Source organism: Protopterus annectens, chromosome 3.part1 (assembly GCF_019279795.1).
Source record: "Protopterus annectens isolate FY-2018-M chromosome 3.part1, PAN1.0, whole genome shotgun sequence".
Lineage (NCBI taxonomy): Eukaryota > Metazoa > Chordata > Ceratodontiformes > Protopteridae > Protopterus > Protopterus annectens.
Genome location: NC_056732.1, coordinates 1,407,311,163 through 1,407,327,967, shown reverse-complemented (window position 1 = coordinate 1,407,327,967; position 16,805 = coordinate 1,407,311,163). Strand labels below are relative to the sequence as shown.

Genomic DNA, 16,805 nt, shown 5'->3' with positions numbered 1-16,805 from the left:
GGAAGTGCATTCAGGGCAAATGTAACCCAAGTCAAATGCACCTGCATATCAATCAAAAAGAATTGTTAGCTGTACAGAATGCTCTGACAGCCTTCTAGGACCACATTCTTCTAGGACAACTAATGGTAAAGACAGACAACACCACTGTTATGTGGTATGTAAATGGGGGTACACATTCTTACCCCCTATGCAGACTAGCCGTGGCATTATGGAACACAGCCTTGAGCTACCAAGTGCACCTACAAGCTCAATTCCTGCCAGGAAAATTAAATACACTGGCAGACGGTCTAAGTAGAAACCTCATGGACCCACACGAGTGGAAACTGAAACCAAGGATTTTCATCATGTTGACAAGCAAATGGGGGAGCCCAGATATAGACTTGTTTGCCTCTCCCCAGAACTACCAATTGGACAAATTTTGCACAAGGACTCCCCACAAACAAGCCTGGAAAGTGGACGCTCTGTCTTTCAGTTTATGCCTTCCCTCCTCTGCCTCTGCTCTCCAAAGTACTACTAAAAATCAAACAGGACAAACCAAGGATGATTTTGATTGTTCCAGACTGGCCGTGCCAACACTGGTATCCCCTCCTGCGCAGTGTGTCATGATTATCTCCATGGCACCTGCCTCAAACTCCTTCCCTGCTGTGTCTCAGCAGGAGAACGAGATTCTGCACCCTCAGCTTCCAACACTGAACCTTGCAGCCTGGCTAATTACTTAATCGCTCCTTTACCATCTCTCAGCAAACCTTTGATGGATATCATTTTAGAGGCAAGGAGACCTAGTACTAGAAAATCTTATGCTGAAAAATGGAAAAGATTTTGTGCCTGGAACCAGTCTCAAGGCATGAGCACAGCAACGCCCAATTTACCTCAGATTTTACAATACTTAACTGAGATGCTTTACAAGGGCCTGTCTTTTTCCTCCATTAAAATCCACGCCTCAGCCGTTTCAGCTCATTATAACACAGAACCTCCCCTCTTTTCTCATCCACTGCTCAAGCAGTTCCTCAGAGGGGCTAAAATGTTTGAGACCACCCAGGAGAGCTCCAACCCCAGCCTGGGACCTTAACTTTGTCTTGGAGAAACTCAGTCTCCCTTGTTTCGAGCCAGCTGCTACTGCAGACGTAAATTTTCTTTCTTGGAAAACAGCTTTCCTTTTAGCAATCACTTCAGCTAGAAGGGTTCCTGAATTACAGGCCCTTATGGCAGTGGAGCCTTTCGTCATCTTTCATGCAGACAGGGTGTCCTTCAGAACCAATCCATCCTTCATGCCCAAGGTGGTATCCAGTGTGGCTCTTAATCAGTCCATTCATTTGCCAACCTTCTTTCCCAATCCACAGAATAAAGGGGAATGGATACTGTATTCCTTAGATGTGCGCAGACAACTTAGATTCTACTTGGACAGGACTAACCCTCAAAGGAAATCTGAACAACTGCTGGTGGCATTTGCTGCAGGGGCAGAGGGGAAGGCTATTTCAAAGCAAGCTATTTCTAAATGGATAAGCCATTGCATTCATTTCTGCTATAAGCACCATGGAAAACCTATCCCCCAGGGGATCAGACCTCAATCCACCAGGGCTGCATCTGCCTCTACAGCCTTTCTCAGAGGTGTCCCTGCCAGGGACATCCTAGAAGCTGCAACCTGGAGTTCTGTTCATACTTTCACCAAGCATTATCATTTGCCAATTTTCTCTAAATCCAGAGCTGGCTTTGCCACTGCAGTGTTGCAGGGCCTTATAGCGGGCCCTAATGCTAAATTCCTCCTCCCAACCATAGCTTTGGGAATCTACCCAAATGTAATGACTGCATAGTACAGTTGTGTACACTTACCATAAATGTAGATGTTCGAGTGGATTCACTGTTGCAGTCCTGGTTACCTTCCCTCCAGCCCCCTAACTTCTTTTGGCTATACCTCTATTTTCCTTTACTATGCTTAAAAGCCTTTTTGGTGTATTTGCTTTTTCGTTGGAGGTATATCTTTGTGCTTTTATGTTTAATTGCTTTCCATTAGGGGGGCACCTGACCTCTGGGGCAAGAAAAACTGATATAATGGCGTCGGCTGCATGTTTTATACCCCTGACGACCTGACATCCTGGAAGAAGGGACAGCAACCAACGCAGGACCCAAGACTTTGTTAATCAGGCCAACTGAGGGATATACCTGCAAGCAGATAAGCCAAATGTAATGACTGCAACAGTGAATACACTCGAACATCTACATTTATGGTAAGTGTACACAACTGTACTTTATGGCTGCAGAGAGAAACCCGATTCCCAATATGTATGACAGCGTCATTCCTGGATTGCGTGAACTTCACCCTAAGGGATTAAGTGGGCTTTAGGGCTCTTGCCCTGGGGGAGTGAACAGGATAGTTGAGTGGATGGGGAAGGCTTGATGGTCAGTGGGGATATCATGGGGAGGGGGGAATCAAATTACACTATTAACAGATGGATATGTTTTGTAATTTCATGTGGAACTTTTTTCTCTGCCCCTTCTGAAAATATATTGTGCCTGTTAGAATTAATCAGTCAGCAAATAAGTTATACAGTGGAACATTTGTGGATACTGACATGGCTGTATTTTGTTTGCTATTGAGTGTCTGACAGATCATTTCTGCTTTTCTCACAGGAGATTGGCATCAGCAAACTGCCTGGAGAGAAGTTAGGAATTAGTATTCGAGGAGGAGCTAAAGGTCATGCTGGCAACCCCTTTGATCCTTCTGATGAAGGGATTTTTATCTCAAAGGTGAGTATTCAGAAGTGTATTTCAAAATAATATGAAAAATGGCTTGTGTAGTAAGGTGTTATAAGATGTTTTTGGAAAGAGAGCATAAATATAGGTTCACTCTGGTGATTATATTTCATGTTTTAATGCAGTTGATAGTTGCAAGAAGCAGAGTGGTTTGTAGAAAAAAGGTACTCAAATTGAAGGTAGTAAGGGTATCATACAGCTATGGGGAGGTGTATTTTGTTGTCGCTGAAGAAGTGAATGAGCATTCCTTATGGCTTATCTGATGGGAAATGGAGATGTGTTCATGTATCTGAGCATTATGCACTTGAGATGTCAAAAGGGAGGAATAGATGTTCTTCTATTCCCATGTTTCAGTATTCTGTTCATATGGGTTTTATCCTCTTGCTACCCAAACGTCCGGCCAGTGTACAAAAGATGTCAGTCACTGTATGGTGCATGGGACATCTGACGTGACTCAGAGCGTGGGCCATAAAAGTGATGTCTGCATGCACCAGCCCTCAGAACGTCTCAGCTGCCAGTGGAACGTCAGGTGTTCCTGCCTTCATGGCCATCGGATTCTAGAGAAATCAGATAAGTGCCCAATTGGGGATCCTTTTCAATCATTGTTGTTTCTAATGCTTGTTCACGTCATCCAGAAAGGGCAAGTGTAAGTGCGGCTGTCCAATACCTCACAAGGATGCCCATGATCAGTGCTTGTTTTGTTTAGATAGGTCACATGACTACAAGGCCTGCACCATCTGCCAGGCGTTTGTGTCCAAAACTCTCCGTAGCCACTCCATGCGCTGAACTTATATTTAGAAAACCAATGTCTGAAGCAGTTAGCATTAGGTATGGAGGGTTCCGCTGACTTGCCTACCGAACCACCTAAAAAGAAGGCCAAGACCGTCAGCCCTACAGTTGCCAATGCACCTCCCCCATCTGAACCTCAACCTGTGGCCAACGTCAGCCTGGTTGAAGGCTTGGGCTCTGCCGCTTCAGATACAGCGGGTACCTATATGGAAGCCGCACAATCCTGCTTGGAGGGCACACCCACTGAGGCTTTTCCAACATCGGTTTCTGATGCCGAATGGGAACCTGCGATTTCAGTAGGACCGTTGGACTCCTCCATTTCCTTGCAGGCATCCAACTCTAGGCCATCCACAGTTCAGATGCCCGCTAGGCCGTCTCTCAAAAGGAAGGAAAAAGGAAAGCATGCATCTCCTACTCCTGAAAGTACTCCGGATTGGCAGGCTTTTAGCCAAAGCCTGTTTAATGCCTTTATAGCCTTATGGCCTACCACTCCAGGGACTTGCACTATTCCTCCTCCAGTCCTCAGCCACAGGCCTCGGGCATCAGATCCATCTCAGAGGGAAGGGGAAGAATACTCTGATTCTATTTCTGAAGAAATCCCTTTCATATGCCTCCCAGCTGCCTTCTCCTGTGGGATCTGGTTCCCCAGAGGAATAATCTGTTGATCCAGACACCCTAGCAGGGGATCTAACCTTTGGGGAAACTATTGCCAAAATGAAGGAACACTTTAAGTGGGAATCATATGAAGTGACAGAAGTTCAAAAAAGGTATTATGACTTCATTCAGATGGATTCCCCAACTCCTACTGCTGTTGCTCCCATTCTTCCTGCTTTCTTGGATGCCTTCTCAGCAGCATCCCTGAACCCAGACTCTCAGCCCCCTGCACCACACAGGCCTGATAGGTTTTATAAAGTCCCTGAGACTGCAAAATTCCTTAAGTGTCATGCTAAAGACCCTGCCACAATTTCCATTTCAACTAACAAGGCTTCTAAACTGCTGCTTTCCACCACCCTGCTCCTTGCTGACAAAGACAGCAAAACCATGGAGCGTTTGGGTAAGAAAGTCTATACTTCTGCTACTCCGGATTTCAGAGCAACTAATTGTCAGAAACACATGGCTAAATATGCCTCATTACTTTTGGATAAGACTTCCAAGAAATTGTCTGACTCCTCTGACTCTGCAGCCAAAGCTCAACAGTGTTCCCTAGTTGTCCTTACTTCTCAGATTACCAGGCACGTTATCAAGTGCAACTATGATGCTACTGAGGCCTCAGCCAGGTCAGCAGCGTCAGCCTTAAGAAGGTATTCCTGGCTATGCCTCCAACCCCTACCAGACGACGATAGAGCTAAGCTGGTTGATGCTCCTTTGGGCAATACAGCCCTGTTTGTAGCAAATGTGGCTGACTTATTACTTTAATCAGGGGAAGCCATCCTTCCCCCTCTGAGACCTAGGACTGAATTTGCTTATGGGTTGGGAGGGTGGCCTAATGGTTAAGGTGTTTGCCTTACAAACACAAGGTGCAGGGTTGGAGTCTCACAAGGGATAATTGGCTAGGCTTAAAATGGCTCGCAAGGGCAGTTAGCCTAGTACTAATCTATGAACCTATGAACCTAAGTCTTTACAGCAAAAGGGGAAAGAGATGCAGGACTTAAAACAACTACTGGTTTCCCCTATTCCAAAGTTCCAGAGGAATTATCTTGCCAAACACAATTTATCAGAAAACACTCACGTCCTGCTTCCTCTACTAGGCCTAGAAAAACTTCCAGGAAGCAACTCACTCCTACCAGAGCCACCCCATCAAACAGCCAGAGGCTGCCCTTTCAAGACAGGGCAGGAAGTGTGCGACTACCTGCTAACCTTGGAGTCCCCACCTTCTCCCTCCATCCCTCTCTCATTATGTCTCTCTCACTGTCTCCAAGTGTGGAGACTCATCACCTCAGACATATGGGCCCTTTCTGTAACAGAAGACAGATACTTCGTGACCTACATAATTTCCCCCAAAGGGAAAGGGTATCCCACAGCCCCCAAAAGAACAGCTCCCCCCTATTAAAACCAGTGCTAGACAACCTGATGACTCAGGGCACCATTCACAGTTCCACTGCCTGCAATAGGAAGAGGCTTCTACTCCAGGAATTTTCTGGTTCCAAGAAAAGATGGTCCCTGGAGGCCAATTCTGGACTTCTCACTTCTCAACCTCTTCCTTCAGATACCAGCCTTCAGGATGTTAACCTTACCAACTCTGTTCCCACTCCTCCTCCCTCAAGGGTTCATGGCCACCTTAGATATCAAAGATGCCTACCTTCACATCCCTGCAAGGCCCAGTTTCAGGAAATACCTAAGGTTCTCTGTGGAATGTTCTCACTTTCAATTCTCTGCTTTGCTCTTTGTGCTTTCCACTGCACTCAGAGTTTTCACCAAGCGCCTGGCTCTGATAATTGCCTTCTGCAGGACAAAAGGAATCCAGATATTCCCGTAGTTGGACGATCTGCTCATTCAGGTAGACTGCAAACAGACCCTCCTGCAACATTTACAAGTTGCCATTACTCTCATGTAGTCCCTGGGATTTCAGATCATTTTCCCAAAATCCCAACTGGAGCCTACACAAGACATAGTTGTCTTGGGGTGCCAGATCTGTACAGTCATAATGAAAGCCTACCTTCCGTCCGAAAAGGTGGAAAGCTTGACACACCACCTGCTTTTAGTCCTTCACACCACAGAATTGACTGCAAGGCAGTACCTCAGGCTCCTGGGCTATATGGCATCAACTATCCCCATGTTGCCTTTAGCAAGACTCCGCATGAGGAAACTACAGTGGTACCTCACGTCAGTTTAGATGCAGCACTCCCACCCTGTCGAGTTCAGGGTTCCCTTCCTGCCCTGCCTCGGACAGGAAATACTTGGTGGTTGAATCGGGTGAACCTCAACCCCGGTCTTCCCCTAAACCATCTCATCCCAAACAGACCATGGACACAGATGGCTCAGACTTAGGCTGGTGAGCAATTCTGGGGCATCTGAAAGTGCAGGGAGTGTGGCCAGTGCCATACAGGAAAGAGCACATTAATATCCGAGAAATGAGGGCAATATTAGTGGCCTTCCAAACCAATCTCCTTCTAGGACCCCTAAAAATATTTACAGACAATACCACAGTGCTGTGGTATCTCAACAAGCAAGGGGGGACAAAATCTTATTTGCTTTGCAGACTTGCTGTCCTGGTGTGGGAACTGGCCACCTCCCAGGGAGTGACTTTATAGGCGGTATAGATACCTTCACAACAGAATTCTCAGGCAGACTCCTTCAGCAGATCCGTGACAGCACACAAATGGATGCTACACAGGGATGTCTTTCTGGACCTGGTCCACCAGTGGGGTACACCTCAAATAGACCCGTTTGCCTCCTCCATCAGCAGGCAACTTCCGTCCTTCTGCACGAGACTACCAGAAGCTCAGGCTATGGCAACAGATGCCTTTTCAATTTCTTGGAAGGGGATTTTTTTCTATGCATCCCCCCTTCTCCCTTGTTCAAAAGTTTCTGCTGAAAATTCAGCAGGACAGATCAAAAATCTTGCTGGTAACTCCCTCTTGGCCAAGACAGCATTGGTTCCCCCCTCCTGTTACAGCTTTCCACAGGCAATCACCACAAGTTACCCCCCAGAGTGGACCTTCTCACATAGGATAAGAGATCCCAAATCCACCCACAGTGGCAATCTCTTCACCTCACCCTGTGGGTGATAGGATTCTGATCCCTTTCAGACACCTTTGCAGTGAGGACGTGGTCACTGGTCTGCTGGAGGCCAGGAAACCAAATACCAGGAAATCTTGCCTAAGTGAAGAGATTATTCGTATGGTGTCTCAAAAGGCAGTTGGACCTGTTGCAAAGTGAGACTCTTCCAGTACTGTCTTACCTGTGTGAACTGTTGCAGACAGGGTTAGCATTTTTATCCATTAAAACCCATTTCTCTGCCATTTCTGCATGTCTTCTCCTGGATCACCCCTTAGCTTCCAGACTTCCTGCAAAGCTGTTACTTAAGGGGGTTCTTCATCTCAGACCACCAAGAAGCCCCCTCCATGGGACCTGAACTGTGTTTTAGAGAAGCTGACATTTCCCCCATTCGAGCCAGCTGCAAAAGCTTCCCTAAAACACTGCACATGGAAGACTGTCCTCCTACTGGCCTTGACATCAGCTAGGAGAGTGTCTGAGTTACAAGCCCTCATGGCTATTCCTCCCTTCCTAATATTCCACACAGACAGGATTACGCTTAGAACTAACCCTTCCTTCATGCCCAAGGTGGTTAATAACCTTTCCTTAAATCAAGCCATCCACCTACCCACCTTCTTCCCTAATCCACAAGGAGACAGTGAGAGAGTACTTTATTCCCTGGATGTGCACAGGCAACTCAGATTCTATCTGCACAAGACCTGGTCCATCAGACAGGCTGATCAACTATTTATCTCCTTCAACTCCAGAACCCTAGGGAAGACAGTATCTAAACAGTTTCAACATGGATTTCCAAAGCCATTACCTTTTGCTATAAACACCATGGGAAATGCCTGCAAGGTACTGTCAAAGCACACTCCACCAGAGCAGTGGCCTCCTCTGGGGCTTTCTTCAATGGTTTGGACACTTCCACTGTACTTGAAGCAGCTACTTGGTCTTCTGTGCATACATTCACCAAACATTACAAGTTAGACCACAACTCTAGGGCCATAGCTGGATTTGCCAGGGCTATCCTCCATGGATTCCTGGAGAATTCTAACAGGCCACCCCCCCCCCCTCCTCACAGTGAGCTTTGACACTCACCCATATGTACAGAATACTGCAGCGTAGGAACAGAAGGACATAGAAAAGTTGTGTAAAATCTTACCATAACCATAGATGTCCTTTTCCATGTTGCGGTATTCCTTCCCACCCACCTTCCCCTCCTGGTATATGGCAATTCCGTTTTTGGCTGGCACAGGACTGCCATTACCCTTAGGGCGGGTTCCGACTGGGGCGCTCAGTTCTGAGGGCTGGTGTGTGCAGACGTCACTTTTATGAATCATGCTCTGTTAGCCACGTCAGACATCCCACACACCATGCAGTGACTGAAATCTTTTGTATACTGGCTGGACGTTTGGGTGTCAAGAGGAGAAAACCCATATGTACAGAATACTACAACATGGAAGAGAAGGACATCTATGGTTATGATAAGATTTTATACAACTTTTCTATCCAGCCATAGGAGGAATGGATGATTGAGCCGCCTATTGGACAGCACAAGCATGTGTTTTGTAAGATACAGTTGTAAATGAGCTTCTTTGGAAATAGTCCTCATTCTGTGTGGATGATCAAATGACAATGTGATATTAAGCTGTTAAAGGAATTTGGGGGGGAATCTTGATGTAAAGAGAATTTTGTTTAAAATGCAGGTAATTAGTATAAATTATAGGCCATCTCAAGAATTTCAACTGAGATATCTAGTCACTTTACACCATAAGATCAAATTCTTGGGAATTAATATATGTACAATGTTAAAGTAAACAATTTGAAGTTTACATGGTGGTGATGTGAGGAAAATGCAGTCGTAGCTAGATGGAAAAATCAACTGCTAGTGCTGGACTAAAGGGTTCAGGTGATTGAAGTGTTTGTGCTTCCAATATGCTTCTATTTTTATCAGGTAAATTCAGCAGCACTTTCCATAATACACATTCACACATTTATGGGAAAAGTTAAAAACCTAATTCTTCAGTATTTATGGCAGAAAAGAAGACTAAGGCTAACTTATGATAAATCAGCATTAAGTTTGGAACCAGGGGGTGGAGGGTAGGTTTTTAGATCTGCAGTTGTACTGGAAGCCAGTGAAGTGTAATGTAAGCATAATCATCCATATTGTAAAATAACATGGTATAGAAGACCCTCTTAGGAGAGCTAGTCATGCAGAAGAATATACAACCTACACTACTATTTGGGGTGGAATTAAGATGAGATAAAGAGGAAAGATTTAATAAGAGTAGTAAGAGTGAGCTTACAGTGGGCAAGGGCAAATTTGCTTGATTAACAAAAAGAGATAAAGATGGGGGCTTAACAGATGAAAATGTAAGATTTTCTGGGAATAGTTGCTAATATTTAGAGCAATGAGTTGTAGTGTGGATCTTCATGCCATATATTTGGGGACGAATGTTTAAGGTGACAAGCTTAGTTCAAGCACTGGCTTCTAGATCTATTTTAATATTTGTAAAGAAGGCAAAAATGAGGAAGTGGAAGCAAGAAACTCCTCCAATCTGAAAACAGTTTGTGAAATTGATGAAGTGGTTATATGACTTGGGCGTGAGAATAATTAGTGATAAGTTCATAACTTTTAATAATCAGTGCTTAAGGTATAAGGCTATATAACAACACTGACTAAGATTGCATTAAAAGTGTCATTGCCCATCTGGATATCCAGACTAGATGTAAACAATTAACAGTGATGTAGATGAAATTTGATAGAAAATACCCCTAAAATGAGACTAAGAATAGTTTGGGTGACAAAATGATTTCTCTGGGTCGTTTGTTTCATATTTATACAAATATTTAGGATATGTCTTAGCTTAGCAGAGAGAGAATATAAGTCAGTATTTAGTAAAGCTTGCATTGTTTCATTTCTGAATGACAGATAAGCTAGTATAGCCTTAGCCTGAAAATGTCTGTAGTCAGTGGTAAACAATTTGAGTCTGGTGTATTTGTCCATATATCCAGTATCCTAGATGGACAGATTTGCCATTGTGAAATGTTGAACAGACTCAAGTTTTTGAAGTGGGGCACTAGAATAAGTACAAAAAAAGAACGATTATGTTCCAGTATTGGCCTTTGTATAGGTTTTATACATCATGACCCTATTGAACTATCTGAATGAGGTTGCCGTTAACATTAGACCCATCTGTCATACAGCTCGACACCTAATGTTGTTGACCTATCTCAGGACAAATTATTAGTTATAGTTATCCCCAAGTCTTTATGTTCATGTACTTCTTCCAAGACTAACCTGTCAAGAATTACTTGCTTTCTTAAAAAAGTGAGTCCCAAAAAACCCGTATGTCACCCGGTGGATAGTCAACTGGCTAACAGGACTCAGGAAGTTAGAATTGGGATGTCCACCTCTACAAAGAGGCCCAGTCACAAGTGGAATCCCTCAGGGATCAGTCCTTGGACCTCTTCTTTTTGGCATTTACTTCTCAAAAGTCAAGGCCAATGTCAGTGGTTTCTAGCTGACTAAATTTGCAGATGATTGCAAATTAGGAGCTGTCATTGAGTCTCAAACTGACACAAATGTTCTCTAGGAGGGGCTGACACAAACAACAGGTGTCAGAGTCATGGACTAAAATTAAATGCCAAGAAATGCATAATAGTATCCTTTGGGAAGTCATCCATCCCTGGTAACTATCGTATTGACAGTGCATCCCTTAGAGTTGACCCAGTAGTCAAGGACTTGGAGAAACACACAGATAGTAATGTAGCCATTGATCATCACTTGTCTACAGTGGTGAGGAAATCATAATGTGTTGCTCAACTTATAAACAAAAGTATGGCATCTAAGTCCAAGGAAGTCATTGTTACACTGTATTTGGCATTCATCATACTTATTATTGAGTTCAGTGCCCCCTTTGGTATGTACCTAACCAGGCATATCCAACAATCGGAATGCCCTCAGAGGTTCTTCACTAAAAGAATACAGGGTGTAAGTAAAATATCCTATGCAGACCGCCTCAATGCCCTGTCCCTGTATTCTGTCTCCTACAGGCTTTTGAGGGGAGATCTACACCTAGCATACAGGGCATTGTCAGATCCCACTCTGATGGACCTTCTGCATCTCCACAAAACAAACCAGCACCAGAATTACCCATTCTACAGACTTAAACCTTGACTATGATATGAATAGGACCTGCTAGAGAGATAGGGTACTGTCTGGGATACATACCTATCTATGGAGCAGGCTCCCCATCCATGTGAAGCAGAGTTCCTCCTTAACCCAATTTAAATGCAACTTGGACAATTGGATGGGAAACCAGAAATTCATCCCTGGTCTGGCACCTGTATCTCTAATTGGCTCAGGTAACCTGTAAATGGTTCATCTCCTAGGCCCATGCTTACACTTATCAAGGGTATCAGAACTTGTCAGAGATTTGGGATGCATGGCTAAGCTTAAAAGAGACCCTTGTGGTCATTAGCCTAGTAAACACTTATGAACCTGACACTTGGATTTAAATTTTAGCAAACCTGTCCTCGATGCCTATGTATAAATGTCCAGCAGATATTTATTTGTAATTTCATTATAATACTGTGTGACGTACAAAAAGGCAATTTTGCAGTCATCTGTACATTTACTGACCCAACAAGAGTTCTTAACAGGGAAGGTTGATAAAAACTAAATTAAACAGGAAGATGTCCAGGACAGAGCCCTGGGGCACTCCAGTGGCAACATGTTGAAATTTTTAATGAACCCATTTAGTAGTTTCTCACTGCATACATTTAGTCAGGGTGAAATGCAGTCATTCAGACAGGGATTAAAGTTATATTTCCGCATATCTCTAATTATGTAACAGTGTATTAAAGGCTTTAGTAGAATCTTAATAAATTAACCCAAACATTCCATCCTATGTCAAGTGCCTGGGAAACTTTATCAAAAAACCTACATCACATTAGTAATTGTGGTCCTTTCGGCATTAAACCCGTGCTGATGAGTATCTCTTTTGACTACAATTATGATTGTTAAGGAGGTAAATGAGATATCTTTTAAAAAGTTACACTTAGTAATGTTTTCAAACTAATATGTCTATAGGTGCAAATTTCCTAGTGCATTTTTTTTGTAAATGGGGGGTACTTTAGTGTTTTTCATGAATGAAGGGAAAAATTCTTTTTATCAATATGCCACTGAAAATTTTGTATAGAATAGGACTTAAGGTATCTTTAATATTGGTAACTAAAATGGCTGGAGTATTGTCCAAACCCATAGAAGTTGATTTCTCAATTTTAGAAAGACATTTGTCAACTATCACAGCTGGAATTGTTTTGCAAATAGATGAACTTTCAGTGGGAATAGCATGATGTATACTAGAGACTAAAGTTGATTGATTTAAATTTGTGAAGTGTTCAATTCTGCAGCGATTTGTTTGGGATCATATATTTATCCTATCTAGGATTATATATTATTCTACTGTTGATGGTGTTTGATCTTATGCAGTTTCAGGTGTATGTTTAACCATTAATGTATTTGCAAAGCTTTTTTTTTGAGAACTACTAGCCAATTTTGATTCATAGTTGATTTTCTTCCTGATCATGGATTCTTTTAATTTTTTATTTGTTATTTAGATATATTCCTTTTTTGTATCATATTTTTATATAATGAAAAATGTGTTCCTTTGTGTGAAGGACATGCAGTTTTCTAGGTCACTAATATGGGAACCTAGCCCTTGTCGAACTAGGTGGACTAAGACTAATAGTCCTCTTACATGAGGTTGAAAGAATATTCTCTAGCATGGGATATCCATGATAATGCTGAGAGTTTGAAAGATCATACCAGTTGATACCAGATAAACTATTACAGATTTTGAAAGCACAAATGAAAATGAAAACAGTCACCAGGTAAGAAAAACAGCAGAATCTCCTGATAAGTCAATCCAAGTGTACGAATAAATAATTTGCACTGTCTGGAAAAGGCCGACTGGTTTTAATAAAGAAGGGAATTCAAGGAATGGGGATAGAAAGTTTCCATATGGTGATTATAACTGGATAGAGGATGTAACCAATGTTGGGCATTAGAGGTGTAACATTTGTGATTTAGTGACAAGTGTTTCACTGAAAATATTTTACAAAATTTGTAATTTTTTATGTACCTAGTTAGATTGATTTATGAAAATTAATGTTTTAAATACAGTGCTTAACATTCTCAACTGGCAAAGGACTGAGAAGCTGAAACAAATTGTTACAGTAGTATTTTGCTGCAGAGTGAAGTTTTAGGTGGTAGTTGCCCCACAAGAATGAAATGTTTGAGCTCACTTTCAGGTTCTGCACTAATAAGTGACATTTTTAATAAGAAACATCTTTATTAAGCCATCACTTACGACAAAGGCAATCATACATTTATATAAGTGAAAACAAACCACACCGGCACAATCCTAGTTGCAAAGATTTTACATCAAAAACTGTACTGAGACACTGCCAGCTGCAAAGATTATATATCACTTGTAATCTACCCAATTATTTTCAGTCAAACATTACATAGCTCATTTAAGTTCTGCCTTCTTTTAAACCTCATTCATCCCCTGTATGCATTGTTCCAACAATTCCCATTTTTCCTATGTAGTATGCTCCTACCCTTTTCTAAAGATCTCCGTTCCAGTTGTTTTATCTCTGTTACTATATTCACTACTACTATTACAGATGGTTTAGATTTTGATTTCCATTCTCTAGTAATTGCAATCATGAAAGGATATATTGCCAGCCTAGCTCACTGGAATTTTGTAAATTGTCATTTGTGAATATTAATATGATTTATATAGAAGTGTGACAGAAGGAAATGCTGCCAGCCCAGCTGTCTGGAATGTTGTAAATAATTGTATGTCATTTCTGAATATCAACATGTGCTTGTGTTACCAATGTATTAGATGTGTATGTTATGTGTATATCAAACTGCCGGTACAGACGTGTGTGTAAAGCACTGAGCTTAAAGATGTATCCACAGTGTACCCTACTGGAAAAGAACAGAAATGTATATACACTATTGTAATTGTGTAAATGTATAAAAACATTGGAAACTGGAACATAGAAGGTTAACTTGTGAAACTTCAGAAAATGGTTAAAATTAAATTGTTTTGTAACTGTTCCATAAAAGTTAGTTTCAGTGCAGCAAGGTGACAGGATGTCTAAAAACTAGGGAGCCTTCTGCATTCATTGTATTGTAAGTGTTTTATTGTTTTATGTCTTCCAGCAGTTGCAAACATCTGAAGGCAATGTATTTTCACAAGGAGGTGCTAAATGCTAGCATTTTCTAGCGATGGTTGTTGAGCCTGGGAACAGAAGTCAAATGACAAAAAGTGATGTCATGCTGCAAGTATCCCAGCAAGTTAATATCTAATATTAATTTAAGAACTTTCCAAGAGAGTGACTGGGCATTTTGTATTTTGTCTTTTGACCTGGCAGCATCCGCTGGAAAAATCCACTCACCATGTCTGTCTTGCCTTGCTTGTAAGTACGTTAACTAGGGTACAGTTAATTCTTTTAGATATAGTTAGGACTATAGTAAAAATTAGTTTAGATGTTTTCTGTATTTGAGACTGTCCTGCAGTGTTGTATTAAATACTGTGATTTTGAACTCTGAAGTTACTATGATAATTTACTGAATATTTTCTTTGTGTTATTAAATATATTTCAACCTATCTTTGTGGCTGATATTTGTGAGACAAATTTAAGCTCTGAGAGTACTTGCATATTTATTTGGTACCATTGTGCAGACCACTCCTAATAGCCTTGCTCTTGGTCAGACTACCATTTGGATTAATAGTAACATTACACAGTATGATTGGACACCCTTTGTTAAGGTCCTTAAATTAGCTGATAAGGGGTTCTGGTGGCAGTGATAACTACCTTATAGTCTGGGCAGAAGGGGACATAGCTAGTAAACCTGTGCCAGCCTTTCCCAGTTGTGTGTGTCTGTGTGTAAAAGAAATCTCCATGAGTGTGTCACCTACTTGGGCAGAGACATGAAGCACTGGTTGGACAGAGAGTGTGTTGGAAGACATGGAACCCTGGCTAAGGGCTCAGCTCTATAGCTGTGCCAGTGGGAAGTCTTATGGGAGATCTGGAGAAAGAGGGAGAAACCAGCCCCAGACTGACTGTGGTCTCTGTGTGCCCTTAAGGGAAATTGCACTTTACTGTGTGTGTGTACATCCCCCACTGTTGCCAGTGGTGAGGATTGAGGCTCCTTGATTACTGGGCATCCCAGCTGCTTTTTTGGCAGCCACTATAATTAGTCTCGGCAAGGCCTTACCATGTCTAGGCAATTTCAATTCTGTATCGTAGCTCAGAAAAATCATCTCCCTCATCACACCAATCTGCCCACTCAGCATCTTCGACAATGTATCTTGCAGGGAATTTTTAAAGTCTGCCAGCTCACCACACTCCCAGAAAATATGTTCCCAATTACCGCTTTCTTCCCCATCATACTTCCAATATTTGCTGTCTACCCGAGGAAAAATTCCCTGGAGTCTGCTTGGGGTATAAAAATATCTATGTAAACATTTTCAAAGAAAAATCCTAAATCTAATAGATTTTGTTGCATATTTGGGAGACATACATATATCCTCCCATTGTCTCTTTTTAAATTGCTTATCCAATCTCTCTTCTTGATCCTTTCTAACCTCCTCGTATAGATGCTTATAGTTGTCATGCAATATATTATATTCTCTACTAATTATTCCTTTAATGGCAGCTTCTGTTCTAGATTGTATTAAAAAGCTCTACCAGTACTAGTCTCTTGTTTTGGATCCCCCTTTTCTTTCTCTTAGCCTATACTCTGTCAGTCCTTGATAGTGAGGGCAGTCTCTAACCTGCAGTCCAAATAAATTATTGGTGTCTTCCCATTCTATCATCTTTCCTTCTGTAGTTATTTGCTCCCAATACCTTGGTTCCTTTGCCAGTTTTCTGCAATAAGTTCCAGCCCCCTCCTGCTATTGTCTATAGCCCTAATTGATGTCATCCCTATTGGCAGAATCTACTTTCTCCATTCCCATATTGGCTTAGTTTTTAGGATACTTTCTGCTACTTTGTGGGTATAATATTCTGTATGATTATAGTTCTTAAAGGCCTGCTTCCAAAATCTCAGTCTCTCCTTGTTTCTTGAGCTTCCCCCTAGTTTCGTCATCATCCCTATCCACTTTGAATGATAGTTTATTGCTTATAGGAGGCTTAACTGCGTAGCTCTGAAATGCCCATTCAAATCAGGTAATCCCAATCCACCCTATTCTATTGGAAGAATCAGCTTATCCCACTTGGCTCTTGCCATCTTCCTCTCCCATACACGTCCTTCAGCTCTTTATTAATTGCTATCCATAACGTATCCTCGTGTTGATAAAAATATACCTGTCCTGTGTATGACTAATGGGACTAAAAACATTTAAATTGCTTGTATCTTACTATCGATATACATATAACAAAGCTTTCATTTTCTCGGTTTTGTATGATCTTTTATTTAATCTCGTCCCACATATTCTTAGCTGCCACACCAGAATCATTTTTAATCCATACTCCTAAAT

At 41.9% G+C, this 16,805-nt stretch overlaps 1 protein-coding gene across 15 annotated transcripts in view; it reads left to right on the top strand.

The window, feature by feature from the left end:
* Nucleotides 1-16,805, top strand: part of SCRIB (scribble planar cell polarity protein) — a 2,800,411-nt gene that overhangs the window by 1,399,625 nt on the left and 1,383,981 nt on the right. For all 15 annotated transcript variants that reach the window (XM_044067477.1, XM_044067487.1, XM_044067486.1 and 12 more), the window contains one exon: nt 2,629-2,745. In XM_044067477.1, the coding sequence (XP_043923412.1) occupies nt 2,629-2,745 (117 nt within the window). The remainder of the gene's footprint in view (nt 1-2,628; nt 2,746-16,805) is intronic.